At 42.3% G+C, this 19381-nt stretch overlaps 1 protein-coding gene across 1 annotated transcript; it reads left to right on the top strand.

Moving 5' to 3' along the window:
• Positions 1 to 11949: 11949 nt before the first annotated feature.
• Positions 11950 to 12960, top strand: LOC102111390 (olfactory receptor 10AC1). The gene has a single exon (XM_005524006.1). It carries the CDS (start codon positions 11950 to 11952, stop codon positions 12958 to 12960), a length of 1011 nt encoding a protein of 336 aa, XP_005524063.1.
• Positions 12961 to 19381: the final 6421 nt, after the last annotated feature.

Raw genomic sequence — 19381 nt, 5'->3', positions numbered from 1 at the left:
AAACTCAAGGCAAGTACTGGGGGAATGAAGTCTCTTCCATCATCAGAAAAGACCAGGGTAAAGACTAACTGAGGAACCTAAGAGTGGCATGGCTGAGAAGGAATTTGGAATACTGGTGGATGAAAAGCTGGTCATGAGTTGACAACGAGCGCTTGTAGCCCAGAAAGCCAACTGCAGCCTGGGCTGCATCCAAAACAATGTGGCCAGCAGGTCATGGGGGTGATTCTGACCCTCTACTTGGCTCTCAGGAGACTCCACATGGTGTGCCGTGTCCAGCTCTGGAGTCCAGGACAGGGAAAATATGGACCTTTTGCAATGAGGAGTCCAGAGGAGGGCCACAAAAATGGTCAGAGGTCTGCAACACTTCTGCTATGAAGAAAATCTGAGGGACTTGTGGTTGTTCTGCCTGGAAGAGTAAAGACTCTGGAGAGATCTTACTGGGACCTTCCAATATGTAAAAAGGGTTTATAAGAGACATAGAAAGAGACATTTTTTACCATGGCCTCTAGTGTCAGGACAAGGGGTTATACAGAAAGAGCATACATTTAGATGGGATTTATGGAAGATACATCTTTTACAATAGAGGTAGTGAAGCATGGGACCATGCTGCCCAGAGAAGTTGTGGATGCCCCATCCCTGGAAGTGTTCAAGCCCATGCTGGATGGAGCTTTGAGCAGCCTGGTCTAGTGGAAGATGTCCCTGCCCGTGGCAGGGGTTTGGAACTAGATGATCTTTAAACCTCCCTTCTAACCCAAACTATCCTCTATGATTCAGTGTTAGAACTCACCTGGAAAAGACCTTAAGGAACTTCACCTAACCAGAGTTAGCCCTGTTGTCAGCAGGATATTGGGCTAGAGGCCTTCAGTGGTTGCTCCTTATGTTTTTCTGTAAATCTGTTATTTCTTCTCCTTTGTGAAAGGAATTTTTCATTGCTTTTTACATGGCAAAATATAATAAGGTCCTGAAAAAACTTCAAGAAAAAGAGAATATAGATTACGTCTGCTGATCTGTAGGATTTGTAGGATTTTAACACACAAGATGCTCTTCCAAGAAAGCCCATGGTACTTCCTGCAAGCAGCTAATCACCAGCAAGGAACTAAAGGGTAAAAACATATCATTGAAGGAGGACAGAAAGTAGAAGGAAAGAACATTAAAATTACACAAATTCTTTCTTCTGTGTGGAAAACACCAGTTCCAGAGTTCTGTTTTGGCCAAGTCACTTTTCCAGTGCTGTGTGTCGGGATAGCTGAGGATGAGCGGAGTTCAGCCCCAGGAGCTCCTCCTGCTCAGCTGCTGAGCCCAGGGGCAGGGTCTCTGTCGGGGGCTGCCTTTCACACCGCTGCTGCCCAGGTTGCAGGGGCACCTGTGCTGGGCTGGGCTGTGTGACCCAGGGACAGGCACCCCCTGTTGCTCGGGAAGGACACGGCCACGGCCAAATGGCCCAGGGGCTGCCACAGCCCAGGGGCTGCCCCCAGACACCCCACACCCACACTGCCAGCTCCCCCGTAAAATAAGTATAGCCAAGCGAGTTTCTCCATCTGAATGTATGTATAACGATGTAATTACAGCACTGCAGAGCTGTGACATCAGGGACACTGGATGTTTATTCTGCAGTAGTGGCTGAAATCCTTACCAGCTCTATTGCCATCTGCAGTTTAAGTTTTACTGGGGAGAAAAAGCTGGTGCTTACAGTTTTAAGTAGCATATTCTTTCAAAGCCATTCCTGGACTGAAGTGAATCTCCAAAAAACTCAGTGTAACAGGGGAGACTGTTTCTGGGTAGAGATTTGAATGCTGGCCTACTGTTGTCAGTACATCAAATATCACAGAAACAGTTGACCACAGGGAAATATTCCTGCTTTTGTCTTATTATCTGAATTTTCAGACTTTCATTTTCCTCCTCAGTGTAATGGAAAGTACTTTTAGCCCATTTATCTGCCTGGATGTCAGCATATCGTTCAGAGTACTGACCTTCTACCACAACAAGGTTACCAAAATTCATGTTTTTCCATGTTTTTTTCTCCTCTAAAGAAATACTCCGTGAGAAAAGTACCAGTCTTGGTCTGCTCCCATTTCTGGCTATGGACTAATGTTGTGGGACAATGAAAAATCTCTATTACCAGTGACTTCGCCCTTTTCAGGGTGGCTTTGTGCCCTTTTTACTCTCCTGGCATGTGTAACTAATGACAAGCAGAGCTATATTTTCCATCTTGCAATCTACCTGCCATGTAGGCATTTCCATTGCTCCAAAATCCTCACTTTTTGTGCACAAAATGGATATTATTAAGTCTAATATGAACACCTGAAAAGAAAAATTTGTAGGAAAGTTATTGTCTGGGAAAGCAACTGTGGTGGGAATAGGCATAGAGCTTCCAAAATGAGATCTGTGGTTTCTCAAAGCTATTGTAATGATTTCAGAAAATATGGATATTTTTTCTCCATCTTGGGTAAAATCTGGGTAAAGCCTTAGTTTGGAGCATCTTAAAAAAAGTTTAATTCTTGGACACAACAGTATGTATTGCTTAATTCCAATTAAGTTGTTCTTCTGATTTTAGTATCCAGTGGTAGGGTTGAGAAACATATATCAAGATTCCTATCTCAGTGGCCTAACTTATGCAACATTAATATTGGTCAAAATTTTAGGCAGCAAATGCTCTTCTTCTCATCAAAGACTAGAACAAATAAAATTAGTTTTTAAGAACATGCAAATAATGAAGAGCTTCATCAGCTGGCATTCCGTACATTGATGAATTTTAATATCTGCAACCCATTTGAACTGTCTGCTCTGTTACTCTGAAGACGTAAACTCTGTGAAGTAAAAGTTGTGAATGAGAGAGATATGATGAGCTCATGAGGGGGAGATGGATGCAAACAGAAAAGAAAAAATTTAAACGAAGTTTTTCTATGTGGCTGCCGGGAACAGAAGACATTTGTCATGCACAGACTCGGTTGCAGTGGGTCCTCCATCCATCTGTATGGAAACCAAGATGGAAGTGAGGATACACTGGAGGCTGAACCCAATTTCACTGCTCAGCTGCCCACCAGCAGCTCAGCACAAGCCATCAGCAATGCAACAGCCAACAGGCTCTGCCTGCTGGACACTTGCCTCATACCACAGAAGACAGTGGGTTTCATCCTTTCCATTTCAGTACCAGCCCAAATGCCCTAGCACTGCAGGCAGAGAGCACAGAAAGACTGCTGGCTAATGAGCACAGCAGCTTAAAGGAAGGCACCACATTTGCATGGGGCTTGCTGCAAAGGTTTTCAGTGCCTCTCTTCCTTCAAATCTACCACCTTGTGCCTTTATGCAAAAAGAAAAGAGTAAAGAAGTCTAGTCCATCTTTATGCTGTGCTAAGAGGCTGTTTCCAACATTGTCTTGATGAACTGATCTTGGTTTTCCTCCTTCCTGACCTGTTTCTCTTTGCCCCTCTACTTCCAGTCCCGAACACCAAGGGTTTATTACAGCTCCATTAAACCAACAGCAATGGTCAGTAGCTGTAAATCACATTTCAGGGGATTCTGGTTGGAAACTTGGAAAATTTTTCACCGTCAGGTAGCCCAGCACAGGAGCTGACATGTAGGGTGGCGAAGGAGTCTCCAGCCTCAGAGGCTCCCAGGACCCTGTAAGAAAAGTCCATCATGGATGGAGTGTTAGTGATACTCTGGCTGGGTGTTCCAGGCTGCTTTCTTATGTTTCTGTGATTCAGTGAAGACCTTTTGTAGCACTGGAGAACATTGTGGTATCACATCCACTCAATGCAGTTTCATTACACTTCCCATTCATCAGCCTGAAAAACTGCTGAGTACTTAGCTTGGTTTGTTGCTCAGGCTGTCACAGGGTCTTCAGCCTATGTTCCCTAATCAGGGAAAATTAGGTTTTGCTAATAAAAGAAAGTTGCTAAAACTGAATATGGAGGAAGCTCTTCTCAGTGTCTGAATATAAAGGAAAAGGCATAAATATGCAGATCAGGTAGCATGTGCTCTAACAAGCAGCTTATTTCAGAATAAAAGCCTTTGCATCAAATAAATCCATGAGACTGGAAATCATTAGGGGCACCAGAGGTATCAGGCTTTAGATCACCCATACAAGACCTAGATCTGTTGTACTAGTCAACAAGCATGTAAATATGAATGTGGTCTCTTGATAACTCTAGGTGTGCCCACAGTTCCCCAGCCCAGGACAGGGTTCAGGACTCTGACAGATGAAGGGCATTGATCAGCAAGAAAATGGAATAGAACGGAACAGAACGGAACAGAACAGAACAGAATAGAATAGAATAGAATAGAATAGAATAGAATAGAATAGAATAGAATAGAATAGAATAGAATAGAATAGAATAGAATAGAATAGAATAGAATAGAATAGAATAGAATAGAATAGAATAGAATAGAATAGAATAGCCTGAGGTGGAAGGGACCCCACAAGGATCAAGTGCAACTCCTGGGATTTCCAGAGAGCTCAGCTAAGCATGAGTCCACTGTTACTGCCACATCTTCACTGAGACTCACAGAAGTTGATAAGGGCCTAATCTTTTTGTCCTTTTTCACCTACTGTCCTTTCTCCTGTTCCTCCAAGCAACTCATGATTCTGTTGTGCCATGTGATGTCTCCTTTCAGGTAAGTGCTTTGGGCACCCCAGAAGGACAGTGAAGAAATTAAATATATGACATATCTATAGACAGGGATTCCTGCAGGCTGATAAATCTCTCCCCTATCTCTAGCAGGTCCTCATGCAGAAAAGCTATTAAAAGTCTTTCTCTCTTGCATCCACTTGTCTTGAAACTATTTTCTGTAATTCTGTGTTCATGGACACCTGGACTAGTAACATTTTGCTGCATCTCATCCTGTATTCTTGCAGTCATGCTGCAATGCTGGGCTTTGTACCAAGAACAGGCTGCTGAATTCTCACTGAGTTGTTTCAGAGTTTGCTCTTACGTTACGTAAGAATTTAGAGATGTTGTGAACACAAGAAACAAAATAATAGAAGTAGATAATCTGTACATCATTGTGTGAGACAATAAGTGGAAATGATGCTAAAGAATGCTGAAGGCAACAGCTGGATGGCTCTCTGAGCACCTGCTCCCCTGCCATCCAGTCCATCAAGCCGCTGTATATACGTTTTCTAGAACATAGATTCTTTCCACAATTAGGGACAGATTGCTCTTTTCTTTTACCTCCAACTGACTTTCTTGAAACACAGCTTGAAACAACCTTGAGAGTTCAATGCTAGAATGCATCCTACAGCCCATCTGCAGTCTCTGACCACACATATTGACTGTCTGCCATAGTTCTGCTGCCTAAACAAGCTCCAATTCATCTGGAGCTTGTACATTCAGCCTGGGATGTTGGTTTCCAGAGTTTATTTTCTGAAATAAGCTTCTTCACAAAAGCATGTTGGTCTAATAGCTATTTACCTCACTATTCTGAAAATGAGCTTTGGGTTTCTGAATGACACAAATGAAAAACGTTGATCTAGATGACCACACATGAGATGGGAGGAGGAGGATAAAATGAGTAGTAGCTGAGTACATTGGGGATGAAGTGTTTGCAGCATCAGCTGGGGATGGTGTCTCCTGTGGAGAACTTCATGAGACAATGAGTTTTTCCGGCTTTTCTCCCAACGGCTGTTGTTGCATCAGAACAAATTAAGCAAAAACAAATGATGTCCCCAGGTGGAGTGTCTCAGTCACTGCCACCCCAAGGAAGAGCTCAGGTGAGACAATGCCTCATTTACCATTGTACAGGGAACAATAAACACATGATTTTCAGAAGTCAACACCAGTGATTCTCAGCAAGGCCCCAGAGTGCTCTCATCCCTGCCCCAAGAGGGGCTGAACACTGCTGAGCTCCTTCAAAGACCATGAGAGTTGCAGCTACTCTGTTTCTTTCCAGATGAGCCCTTCAGGTTAAAAGTAGTTAAACCCCAAACTTTTAATTGGATCCACAGAGACATCCACAAAGTTGTCCAAATGAATCTGAAAATAACTTCAGATACAAGAAGAAAAGATCTCTCTTCAGAATATCAGTCTATCTTACTACCCTCACCTTCTCTCTTGTCTCAACTACTGGATTTCTAGTTAATATTTTCCAGGGCCTGTAGCCTAATTTTCAGTTTGTCTGTCTTTTTAATTTTCACCTGCTATTCTCGGTTAAATATTTTCATCCTTTTATTCATGAATTCCTATTTCAGATTTGTCCTTTTTCTCTCTGGTTCTAAATGAGTTTTCTTCTAGTACCTCCATTTTTTTCCAAATGGGAAAAGCTTACATGTTTATGACACTATTAACTGATCTGCACAAGCATTTTTTTTTTAGCAGAGATGCAGGACAATGCCTTTGGCTGGGTTAGACTATGAGTAAGTACAACCAGGTGAAAGAAATGCCCCACCTTTAACAAATCATGAGGAGTAGTTAGCTGCCAGGTTGCCTGCCCTTTTTTTGCAAAACTCTGTTTTGGTTGGTTTATGGTTCAGCATCTTTCCCAGACTGAGTTCCCAGGCACGGTTTATCAAGCCAAACAACAGAAACTCGAGCAGAGCAGTGTGATGATTTTTCTCACCAAGGCAAATTGATGCCAGCCATCCTGCTGTTACCACCCCAGCCAGTTTCAGTTCCCGGTTTCCAGAAATCTCTGAACATTGTGGGAATAAGGATACATTACTCCTCCTAAAGGCTATGCCCAACTGTTTCAGTGTCTTGCCTCTGGGGGAGGCAACATTTCTTGACTCCTGTTTACTAGAGAATAGGGATCCCATACCTGTTAAAAAGTGTCTGTCAAGATGCTGTAATTTTCAGCCCTCAGCCCTGCTGTGTTCTGATCATAGTCAGCTGTACTGGAGTCACAACTGTACTTTCTCAAAAGATATTAGCATTTATTTTTACATTGTCACTCTTAACATTTTAATTTGAGCAAATCTTACATTTCATCAACCACCAAAACCAATTCAAGCAATCCACCTTAAAACTGCCTTAAGTTCTCTAATCAGATAAGTCATCATGACGTTTCTGAATAACACAGTAGCTTCTGCTACTGAACATACCTGCAGCAGAACATCAGTGCAGCTACAACAGCCAAAACCTTTGCTTTCTACAGCGCTAAAATACTCCCAGAGGATCAATATCAGCATGCTTTTGCATGCAAAGAAGATCTGCAATCCTTCCTATCCTCTTTATCCTTTTTTACCACTGGCTACGTAGCTCATGTTGCTTGAACATGAAGCCTGCTGAAGAGTTGTGTGTCGTCTGAGCTGAGAGCACCATTTCCTTGGCCATTGCTGGGACTGGATGTCCCTCTCCTCCAGGTTTCCTGGTACCTCTCTCAGTTGTTTCCACTTTTCCCAGATTGCTCCACATTACACTGAGCTTCCCAGTTTCTCTTGCCTTCTTTGGAGCAGGCTGGCGATTCACGGGTGTGGATAGGCAAGCCCAGCACTGGCCCTTTTTCTGAAGACCAAGGGGAATATCCTCTGAAGTATGTTGCAATTGCTGATAGAAGCTGATATGATGTGATTCATCAACCGTAGCTGGATTCCAAGAAACTCTTTATACAAATTCGGGCTAAGGCAGGCCAGTCCCAAAGCCTTGCAGGCACGCACTGAAAAAAATCACACAGTGAGGAGTGCGGGGGAGGAGAGCAGGGCTGAACTTTGCAGTGAGGCAGAATGTACAGCTCTATAACATGCTGCAGACTCAAGGCATGCAAACACTAATGCCAACGTGCAGCTTTTAATAATCTATTATGAATTTGGCCGTAAGCTGATGCAATGGAAGTGCTGGGAACCTGAAAGGTGTGGGCTAGAGGAGGAAGTAGGGAGTCGCTTTGACATGCATGTTCTCATCCTCTGCTGCTTGTTGTTTGTCTGGTTGCTGTGTGTTCTGGCACTGGGCTGCACAGCTCACTCCAGCTAGCACTCCCCTCTTCGGGGAGCCGTGTTGTGGAGGTAACGTGTGGGAGTGTGTTGAAACCTTGCGAGGAGGTGTAAGTTGCATCTTAATAAATGATGGCTTATCTGCACACACACAGACTGAAACAGTAATTTGCCTGATTTATTTCAGTGTAAGGCTAGGCACTGTGGTAAAAAAAAAAAATAGTGCATATAACTGCTGACTGTGTGGTATTGGTTACTGGGTAGGTGCTGACTCACCTCGGTTCACCTCCAGTTCAGCAGGAAGAAAGGACCATCTGAAGATGAGAAAGTTGAAACAGACCTGTCAAAGTAGTTCTTGATAATTATTTTTTGCATTGTTACTGAGGAAGCAGATTTTCTCCTGCAGTTTGGGTCAGAGAAGAGGATAAAGCAAGAAATAGCACCAGAGCCTCTGAATTTTATTTTGTAACACAAAGATAAACTCTACATGAGCTAATCAGCTGGTGTCCTGAAATTCTCACAGAGTTTACTAGAGGGAGCAGTCTTACTCTGCAAAGCACTTGAGTAAAATAGACTTTACTGTAAAGATTTGCTTTCATTATAATCTGCCCAATTTGCTTGATGTAATTAGGAAATAACCAGCACCTCAACTTTGCTCCTGTTACAGAGACAACGTGTCACCGAAAAAGGCTTCAAGGATGCTGTTTTGTTCAGTACTATATAACAGCACCTAGAATTCAAGACAGATTCAGAATTCAGTTTTGTAAATGGTCTAAACACATTCTGCGCCCTGAATTGTTTGCAGAACCTAAAACAATATGAAGTGTAAGGAAAGATAAAAATTCGAAAGTTAAGGAAGTGACTCGAAAAACTAAAGAGGATAGACTCCACTGTCATAACTTTAATTCCAAGAAGTTAAATGACAGGTTAAAATAGAGGATAAATACTTAAATACGACTTTGGCAGTGTTCCAGATGTGGCTACATGTGTGACAGGTAAAGGAGAATAGTCACTTTACTTCACCTGCTGGACACAATCTTACTATTGCAGCCCAGTAAGGGCTTGACCTTTGTTGCCTCTTCCTGGCTCCTGTTTCTTGATGTCCACAGGAAGCCCAGGTTCTTTTCCCATCACAATTAGTCCCAGACTGGACCAATGTATTAAGCAGTTTTGTTTGAAAATGACTATGCCACATAGATAAAATATGATAGAAGGTTATTTTGAAAGGATTTCTTCTAAACCAAGTCCTGTGAAAAATACTGAGGTACCATATTCACGTTTCTGCCAAGCAGATCCATTTTAGCTGTCAAAAATCTTGACTTTGCCTATTTTTTTCTACTCACGTAAGGCTACAAATCTCTTTAATTATTTCTGTGTAAGTGGCCAGGAATGGCAATAAAAAGAAATTGGGCCCAAATAATCCCACTCCTATCAAAAGCTGACTGCTGATTTCATCTGAGCCAGTAAAAAGTAATGGGTCACCTGAACTGGTGAAAACTCCACACACAGATGCATTTAAAGTTTCTATATCTGTTTTGCTTTGTCTGTAAGTGTTAGTTTGGTTTAAACTTACTCAAAGACTCACAGATTTATTTTTATTTAAGAAGAGAGGCAATGCATTTTGTTACTTACAATGTTGCCATACCAGGTACAAAGCAGCACCCTCAACAATCAGCTACTTTCAATTGCTTCAGTGAAGAGAACTAGAGAGGAGGGTGCTGCCAACCTCTGAAGATGCAATTACATCCTATTGCTCGATTTACAAAAAACCTGCAACCCCCCCTTTCTTGGGAGGAATGGATCTGCCTGCCCTTGGTGCAGGGAGGGCAGAGGCAGCGGGGAACAGGACAGACTTCTGTGCCATATGGTGTATAAGGAGCTGGGTCCTGCAGAAGAGAAGAGAGGATGGATATGAGATGCTGAAAGAAAACGTTTGCTCTAGGGACACCCACAGCCAGAGGGAGCCCAGGCTGGGCAAGAAACAGAATCTCAGCCCAGACTGAGCAGCACACATCACCAAGAGGAAGAAGTCTCTTATCTTTTAACACACAGAAGGTATGTTGTCACTGAAGCAAACAGCTCCAGAAGAAAGGAAGGGAAACCCCTGTTTCTTCCCCACTTCTTAGCCCTGTTGTTTAGTAGAGTCCACTTAAAGTCTCAGTACTTGGAGTGAGGAGAGCCCTAGCTGGTCCTCAGTGACTCAGTCTGCAGTCATGTTCCACCCCATTTATCCTGTTTTCAGTGAAAATCTTCTACTTGCATAGGGTGTCAAGAAAGATTTACAGCCAGACTGCTTAGAACTACTGTTGGGGAGGTCTTGCAGCAGCAAATTGTGGATGTAGGAGTTAACCATGGCTTTATAACTGCTGGAAACTGTGCATAGCAGTAGTATTTTTAACTTGTTTTTGCAGGATCACTGCTCTCTCTATGTTGTCTACAGAGCTCCTTCTTGGTCTTCATTGACTGTACATTATTTTTTGGTCTTAGAGTTTATGGTAATTTCTTCCTAGCTTATTAATTTTGCTGACTTATGCTCTGAGGCAGAGAGATTAAATTCCTAGTTTTGCACCTGATGAAACATAATTGTGGATATTTTCATATTTACCTGAGCTCCCAGACATTTTGAATGCTGCTGAGATACTGAATCACAAGGAAAACCTGGGGAAAAAAAAAAAAAAAAAGGCAAAGGTCTGTAGGCTTTAAGCAGATTCAGCTCCTCAATAGTATTGTTTATTTTTTCTGGATTTTTTTTGAAACATCATTCTCAGGAAAATCCCCATTTCCACTAATAGCTTTTCCACCAATTTAACATTCCTTCTATTAGTCTTTGATGACATTTCGTATTAATTTTCCAGTTTGCTCCACACTTAAATATTGCCGGGATTTTTATATAAGCAGAAGTCTTCAAGGAATCTCTGATCTTATTTCTGTTTTACTGCAAAGAGTAGAAAGAGTAAGAATTATTTCTTGTAGTTAATACTGTATTCATTGATGAACATATGAGCAATGGACTCTGTTCACCCATGACCAGTATATGTAATTAATGTAATTAATGTATGTCTTTCTACATTCTTATTTTTCCTAGATTTTTCAGCTTAAATGACTTTGTATCACTTCACATTCTTAGGAAATTTCTGCTCTTCCGGCGAAAAGCAAGTTCTCAGTCTTCAAGTCCAGGATACTAGCATTGTGTTTTCCTTAAAAAACTGTTATAGAGTAGTTATGTTGCCATGGACATCTTTGGTTTTGAGAATGGAAGTTTGTTTACTTTAACTCTGATGCCATAGGGCTGAGGCAGGCATAAAGATGTAAGCAGCCAAAACGTCAGCCCTAATTTCGGAATCCTCATGTTTAATCACTGAAACCCTTTTTCTCTATGAACCTTATGGCAGATCCACTGCCAAGAGGGGAAAAGCCAGTCAGAGAGCACCTCAAATTTCCACTAATTGGAGTCAGGCTGTAGCACAGGACCTTCAGCTCACTGTCTGGTTGTCCTGGTACATCTCTGACACCGATGTAGGCGACTGTGAATAGAGAATTAACAGGTCTGACTGGGAGTGGAAGCACAAGGAGCAGCAGCAGCTTCTGTGAGACCTAGGAGCTGATGGTTGTCAAGACCAAAACACCTCTCTCTGCAGCTTCTTAGGACACTCAGTTCAAGAGGGAGAGTCCAATGAAGACTCTCAAAAGCAGGACAGCTCAGTCAGACTAATCAGTGTCAATTCCTAAAGGGTACCTAATGAATGTTCAAAACCTGCAAGTGGTCACAAAGCTAAGAACAATTCAGAAGAAGCGATGAAGACCCAACAGCTGACAGTCTTTGTCACCAATGCCGTGGCAAAGAATCCAAGGGAGATTGATTGGGCACAAGAACCCTTGGAGAATATGGGTCTGAGAGTGTGCTGAATGTGGCTGAGTGAAATCATGTTTGGAGTTCGGGGTTTTTTTTTTGACGAAATCACCTTCCTCCCTACCCAATAACCTTTACTACACTGGTTCTACATAATGCAATATTATTTCCTAAATGGAATTGATTGCCAGACATCTAATTCAGCTGTTTCCCCTCTGTTTCTCTCCTGTAGATGCCATGTGAAGGCTGCATGGAGAGGGACAATGTGAGCACTGGTGCAACCATGGAGTTCCTCCTGCTCGGCTTCTCTGAGCTTCTCCATCTGCGGGTCCTGCTCTTCCTTATCTTTCTCATTGTTCATTTGGTCACGTTGGCAGGGAACATGATGATCTTCGTGGCGGTGGTTATGGAGCCCTCACGTCCCCCCATGCTTTTCTTCCTCTGCCAGCTCTCTGCCATCGAGCTCTGCTACACTTTAGTCGTTGTCCCCAAGGCGCTCTTCAGCCTGGTGGTGGTGGATGGCAGCACCATCTCCTTCCTGGGCTGTGCTGCACAGATGCACTTCTTCGTGGCCCTCGGGGGGGCTGAGTGCTTTCTGCTGGCGGCGATGTCCTACGACCGCTTCGTGGCCATCTGCCACCCCCTGCGCTACGCGGCCCTGATGAGCGAGGAGCTGTGCCTCAGGCTGGCTCTCACCTGCGGCCTGGGAGCCTCTGCTGTTGCCCTGGGCTTGACGGTGGCCGTGTTCCGCCTGCCCTTCTGCCAGTCACGCCGCATCAACCACTTCTTCTGTGATGTGCCAGCCGTGCTGCACCTGGCCTGCACACAGAGCTACACCCCCGAGCTGCCCCTGCTGGCTGCCTGCCTGCTCCTCCTGCTGCTCCCCTTCCTCCTAATCCTGGCCTCCTACGTTTGCATTGCCGTGGCTTTGTTACACATCACCTCTCCTGTGGGAAGGGGTAAGGCCTTTTCCACCTGCATTTCACACCTGGCCATCACCTTACTGCACTACGGATGCGCCACCTTCATTTACATCCGTCCCAAGTCCAGTTACTCACCAGCTCGAGACAAGGTGGTGTCTCTGGTCTACACCAACATTACTCCCTTAATGTATCCCCTCATTTATAGCCTGAGGAACAAGGAAATCAGAGGGATCCTCAGGAAAATGCTGAGGAGGAAGAAAACAGCTCAGGTGAACTGGGATGCTATCAGAGTTGTGATGTGTCTGTGTGGTAAATTTTAGCAGAATAAACTCATTCTTGTTGGAAAACAGCCCCATAACCAGATCACGGTAGACTTTGCTAAGGCAAATATCCAGGCAGAATTCATCATGTATCACTACATTTGTGAGAAGAAGATATCTCTGCTCGAAAAAATCCCCAACATAACACTTGATCTAAAGGGAAATGCTTTAGTGAGTTGTGAGGATCCAGAGCTTTGATCAATCACTGGTCTCGCTTCTCTGATCACATACATATTCAGGCTTACATTCATAGTCATCCCAGCACAATCAGAAGATCAACACAAATTTTTTTTAAAGCTAATAAACCAATATTAAAATATTGGTTTCATTATTTTTCTGTCAAGATGACAGTAGAAATTGGGTAGTCAATACAAATTTTAGACTGGTAAGTTTAGCAGCACAATAAATCTGTAGGGGCTTAAAGGAAGGCTAGAAGAAGAAACTTCATGGCTAGAATGAAGGGAAAAATGGCTGTGGTTTTCTCCAAATCTAGCAGAAGGCTGCACTCTGGCACCTCATGACAAATGGAAAGATTGTTAGTGTAAACTCATCTAACCTCGAATTATTCTAGATACTGAAAGCTAAAATGCCATTAGTCTAACAAGAGTATGACTTTCCTATGCCTATTTTACAGAAAGCAAAACATATTTCCTTTTACAGGGAGATGCTTTAGGTTTGGATTGTTCCTATGGCAACACAGAGGCTAAGATACTTGTCTTATCATGTGACTTTTACCAGGAAAGACTGCATCATATAAATATGAATGCCTGGGGAGTGTTGAGATCTATAATTGTAAAAGTAATAATATTGCTGCCACAGTTACTGCAATTTCTTCAGCAAAACCAGCGAGAGTTACAGCACAGGCTGGACTGCAGCAGACATAAGAGTCTGAAAGGTGCAAAGCAGTGTTATTTTATGAGTTTCCTATGTGTAGGAGGAACAGGGTGATTCAGACAAATTAGGGAAGATCAATTTTGGCCACGAAGAGGAGGGGAAAGTACTTCCCTCCCCCATGTCTCTTTAAAGGTCATAGAGACCCTATGATTCAGAACCCACCTCTTACGTAGAAAATAGTTGAGAAAAAATTAAAATGTTTAATTCTGCTCCTCTGTCTAATCCAAAGGAAATTCAGCATCCCAGCTGCCCTCAGTTCTCTCTTTGGGCAGATCAAGAGAGCAGAGTGGTATTTGCTTTCTCTGGGCTACAATCATTAAAAATTATGGTAAGTGGATTTGACAAATGTAAGAAATTGGCACTGTACCTAAGGAAGTTAACTTGGAGACTTCTGACAAAAGAGAAATGTGGAATTTAAAACTGACATTAAAAGCTGTCTTCAAGTTCACAGTCTAGCCTGCCTAAAACATTAACACAGAATATTGGCTCTCATGTCAATGAATACCTAATTACTCTGTGGGCAAACATTTAGCTGCATTATTTAAAATTATCAAAGCTGCAGTGAACATTTTAATCACCTGCCAGCTCTTCCAAAAGTGAGAAGGGGAGGGTCTCAATGAAAGAACACTACGTACTAATAGAGAAGTACTTCAGAATTACATAGACAAGTACTTTGAATCAAATACTATTAACTGTAATGAGCACAGGAAAAATAGGAAGCATCAATTCCAAATCCTGTCAAGTCAAATCAAGCTTTGAAGTTAATCCTGCTGCAAGCAGTTGGCTGGATTTGAGACAGCCAGAGGTCCTTCCTGAGATTAGCAGGACTTTGCATCAGAGATTTCTAACCTGCCTTCTAGGAGGTATTGATATGTCCAAATGCCTGGCAATAAAAGTGAAGGACAGAAAGACACTGAGGTTTATGATTCTGTTCAAAGCCTTGGTAGAGGCCCTCACATATTTCTGGCAGCTGTGGGCATGGGATAGCAGAGGGATAACAGTTACCTGCTGCCAGCTGTGGGAAGATAGCAGGGCTGTCCCTGAGCCAGGACACTCCTCGTGAACCGCTGTGGAACGGAGGCACCTGGGCAGACCTCTCCTCACTACAAGGATACAGATGTGTGTGTACCCTTTGGAAGGGGTGACCTGACTGAAACAGGTTAGACTCCCAGCTCTTTGATTCTGAGATATGTGTGGGAAGCATAACAAGCAGCGCAGGCTTTCTGAGATGACACTTCCTCAGTGTCCCAATGTCCTTGCAGATGAACAGAGTGAGGAGATATCCCAGAGCCCAAGACTATTCCCACACCCACTAGTCCGAGACTAGCCCCCTCAGTATACCCACACCCATCCACAGCACCCTTTCCCCCCACCCCATGCCAGCTGTCTTGAGCACTGTATACATCTGTAGAGAGGACTCAGGGATAAGAGTGAGGAGAGGGGTAGCTTATGAGGTAAGCACAGCAGCAATGTATAAGAGATATCAGACCCACTCCCTTTCTAAAATGTTATCTTTTAATTGACTGGACCTGCCTGAGGTCCCTTTTCCACTCAAGTGGCTGTTTCAGTCCTGTTGACTCAGCACACTGTGTGCTAAGAGCTGGAGAGTGCTCAAATGAAGCAAGGCAGCACCACCTCTGATGTAAGCATGAGCACAGAATAATAATTTTAAAAAGGTAATTTCTAAGTTCTTTTCAGAAATTCATAGGGAACAGCAGGATCCAGTCAGGCAGTGCAGATTTTGACAAGTGCACATTCCACCTCCAACCAAAGATGGATATGGAAAAGATCTTTCCATGGGTGTTGTAATTTTTTGGGTTGGGTAGGGATTCAAGACTCCCCAGTGAATGAGTACTGCTGGGTACCTGCATTTCACAAATAGTCTTGTCCTTTCTTGGAAGAAGAATGCTTGCATTCCCAAAGTTGCAGAGACCTGAGATCTGGCAAACATAGATGTCATGAAGTTTTCCAGTGAAACCAATTAGGACATCACTAAGAATCACTTCATGGTTTACACAGCCATAAAAACATAGTATTCACCTTTGCAATTAATTTCGTAAAGGCTGCCCTGAGCAAGCACTGTGTGAGAATACAGATCTTATCAATGGTGGAGCACCAGAGCCCAGCCTGTAAGAGTTCAACCTGTAAGATCACATCAGTGCTGTCCACGTTCTCAAAAATGAAGAGAGTTTCGAGGATGATGACACACTTTGGGCAGCATTCAGGGTACTCAAGGTCCAGTGCCTTGCATGGTACATGCCACTGAAAGAGGTTCCAAGGAGATATTTCAAGGTGGTTCCTTGAGAAACCAGTGAAAAATGCTTTGTTTTAATTTTTTTTTTCTCCACACGATTATGTTTTGCTGGCAATCCAGGGTAAGACATTTCCTAAAAGTTGTTCCTATAAATAATCAATCTCCTAAAAGAATTAAATGCACTTGCATTAAATTAAAATCCTTATTTTCCTAGGAGTATAAATACAAAAAGTTTATTTAGGGGATTTGTTTCTATTACGGGTAACGAAAGTGGAATAAATTGGCAAAAGTCCAGTTTTAAGAGCATGAAAGAGATTTCAGTGTATTTATCCGCCCTTGACAAAGTCATGTTATCACATCCTGTCTGTTTCAGCTTACATGGAAAGTGAGTCCACCAGCCTTCCTTTCTTTCACATTCCTTAAAAGCTTAGAAACCTGCAAATAATCTTATATTTACCCAAATAGATATTTCTTTTCCTTTGATCTGAAGCAGAAAGGTGATATTAATATAGCTATTTATAACAATAGAGTTGTAAAATGAAATGGATGTGGGCTTAGTTGTAAACCTAGAAAATAGATGTTAATATCATGAGGGTGAAGAGTTGTCAAAGATTTTCTTTATTGAGGAAAGGTGTCTGTTTCTGATGTTTATTATGAACATGCCAAAGGAGCAATATTTACTGTGCTTTACTATTTACATACTTCACTGTTATAAAGGCTAGAATGCTATAGGAGTTTCTCTTGCAGATTTTTATAGATAGAAGACTTACAAAAGAAGAGAGATGAGTACTTCCTGTGATTGTTTTTTACTATTATATGAAATTATGCATTCAGCATATAAAATCTGATAGGTTCCTATTTTATATAAAACAGATCCAGTCCACAACCCCATAAACAAGCTAATAGGAAAGAAATATACTTAAATAATCTTCCATTTATCCACAGAATGAAACATTTCTACAAGCTTTTTATTTATCAACTCAGTTGTTAAACAGGCTTTAAGTTTCCTTTAATGGATTGTTTCAGGAAGCAACCGGGAACATAGGACAAAAACTAATCAGGAGACCAAAGTGGAGCTGAAGAATGAGGTGAAGCTCCTGCCAGCTGGTTGGTTTCAGAATTAGTTTCACCTTGCCCTACAAGCACCTCCACATCAAAAAGCCAACTGAAGGTGTTATTAATAATTCCAGCACTGTATCCCTAACCTAAAGCTCTTGGCTCTAAAGATCCTATTGTTCTCAGTTGACTTCCAAGCAAGTCCAGGAAAAAGTGAGACAGGGAAGGTCGATACCCACTCATTGTGTACCCTTGGCTTCATCTGCATAAGTGCAAGAATATGAGACAGTCTGGTTTTACAAATTGGTATGTAAAGATGTAAGACCGTCTGGTTCTACAAATTGGCATGTAAAGTTGAGGGAAGACCTGATGGCTCAGCAGCGTATGGCCTCTAGCCTAGTCACTACTGAAAATCAGGTCTCCTAAAATCTGGGTTGTGTTTCATTGTGGTTTTGGTGTACAGTTGCTCTCAGCATTCATTTTAGTTTTCATGTTTTGATTTAATTAAAGAGTTCAAGTTTCAAAAAATCAAGTGGGAGGCTGAACAGGGAATAGAGTTGGCAGTGAGTTGGGAAGATGTTAACACGTTCAATGCCCTCCTTCCACCTGCAAGGTGTCTGTTTCAAAAACCTTCTGCTGATGTCCACCTTGAAACCTCTCAGGGAGAATGCTGCTTTCTAACACAGTGACCAGTGGAAGCTATTTCAATTCTGCACTGGACAACTCTTCAACATCAGGATCAAGCTACAACAGCAACAAATATGGGCAAGCTTCTTGTGTTTAGATTGTGGAGGCAACTGTAATTTGTTAAGAAGAGGACCATAAAAATATCTTGAAAAAACAGATTAGAAACAAACATAAAAGATTTAAAATACCTGTTGTAAACCCCTGGAAAATAAAAGATTGATTAACACTTAATTCACCTGTAAGAATAGAAAAAATAAATTTAAAATCACACTATCTAAGTGACTAGTGGTATGGTTTTTTATTGCATTTTAGTAAAGCTTTATTACTGTCAGTTAGATGCCTGAACATAATTAATCCAAGAGTGGTAAAGAACGGCTAGAAAATATGACCAAACGACAAATTACAGAGAGGTATGTGTTTGCCATGCAGAGGTTACTATTGCTATATTTTGAGCTTTGATTCAACTGCTAAAAATATTATAATCTTACTTTTTTATAATGTAGTGGGATAAGTCATCAGCATCTCTACTAGAAATCAAATTTATCTGGGTCAGATTTCATGTTTATCACACATACTGTTGTGTTAGTAATGCTCAAAGAGAAATTGACTCCTCTAGTGAAATCTGAATGTCACCAAGATAAATAAATATCTTTAGATGTGCCCAGAGAGAATGTGCTCTCAAAGAGAAGTGTTAAGTGTAGAACTGTGCTTTTTGGATTTCTAAGTATATAATGTGCTGCAATACTGTAATAGAAAGTACCTAACTCTTGTGACCCAGATTTGTACCACTTATGGAAGTTTTATGATTAGGAGAATTAATCAGATTCTATTATGACTTGGTTTTCATTGCTTTCCTCTTGTCCATACAAAATGTCACACCTCAGCACAAGTGAAGCCCTGTTTGGCTGCTCTCCTGGAGGCAGCCGGGACCTCTGGGGCTCCGCAGCCACTGGAGCGCGAGGGGGAGCAGGGCTGGGAGAATGCAGCCAGAGAATTATCTCGGGTCATTTCTCCGGAAAAGCAAGGTCCTCCCCCTCATTTGCAGGATGGTGTAATAATTTAACTCAGTCCTGTTTTGAAAGCCAAATAAGAGCATGGCAGACCGTGGCAGGATAAGCTTATCCAGAGACAAAAGCCAGCAAGCCTGCAGTTCAGGCAGCAGTGCAAACATGCTTCTCTGTCTGATCAGGTGTCCAGCCAGGGCACCAGTAGGTAGAGAAACACCTATTAGTGCATTGCTGATGATCAAGTAAGTGGAGTTTCATTCAGGAGTACCGGACTTCTTCTAGTCCATGTACTGTATGACATCTCTGTTAGGTGGAAGATTTATTTGGGGAGCTACTCCCCAGTTTTGACAGGTAAGGAACTGTCTACATTCCTGGTGGAAGAAGATGTGATTACTCATCTACCAATGATGACCTGAATGAGCAAAAGGTTAATGTGGGGAGGGATGACTGGAGGTCTTTAGCCCAAATACCTGCTCACTGCAAAACTGTGTCAGGTTGCTCAGGCCCTTTCAAGCAAAGCTTG

Source organism: Pseudopodoces humilis, chromosome 2, assembly GCF_049639895.1.
Source record: "Pseudopodoces humilis isolate 2021_Gansu_Grassland_sample_001 chromosome 2, ASM4963989v1, whole genome shotgun sequence".
In the NCBI taxonomy this organism is placed as follows: domain Eukaryota; kingdom Metazoa; phylum Chordata; class Aves; order Passeriformes; family Paridae; genus Pseudopodoces; species Pseudopodoces humilis.
This window is presented reverse-complemented; position numbering and strand designations above follow the sequence as displayed.

What these genes read in the sequence shown, in the direction of transcription:
- LOC102111390 (XM_005524006.1), top strand. Translation starts at nt 11,950, where the DNA reads ATGCCATGTGAAGGCTGCATGGAGAGGGACAATGTGAGCACTGGTGCA.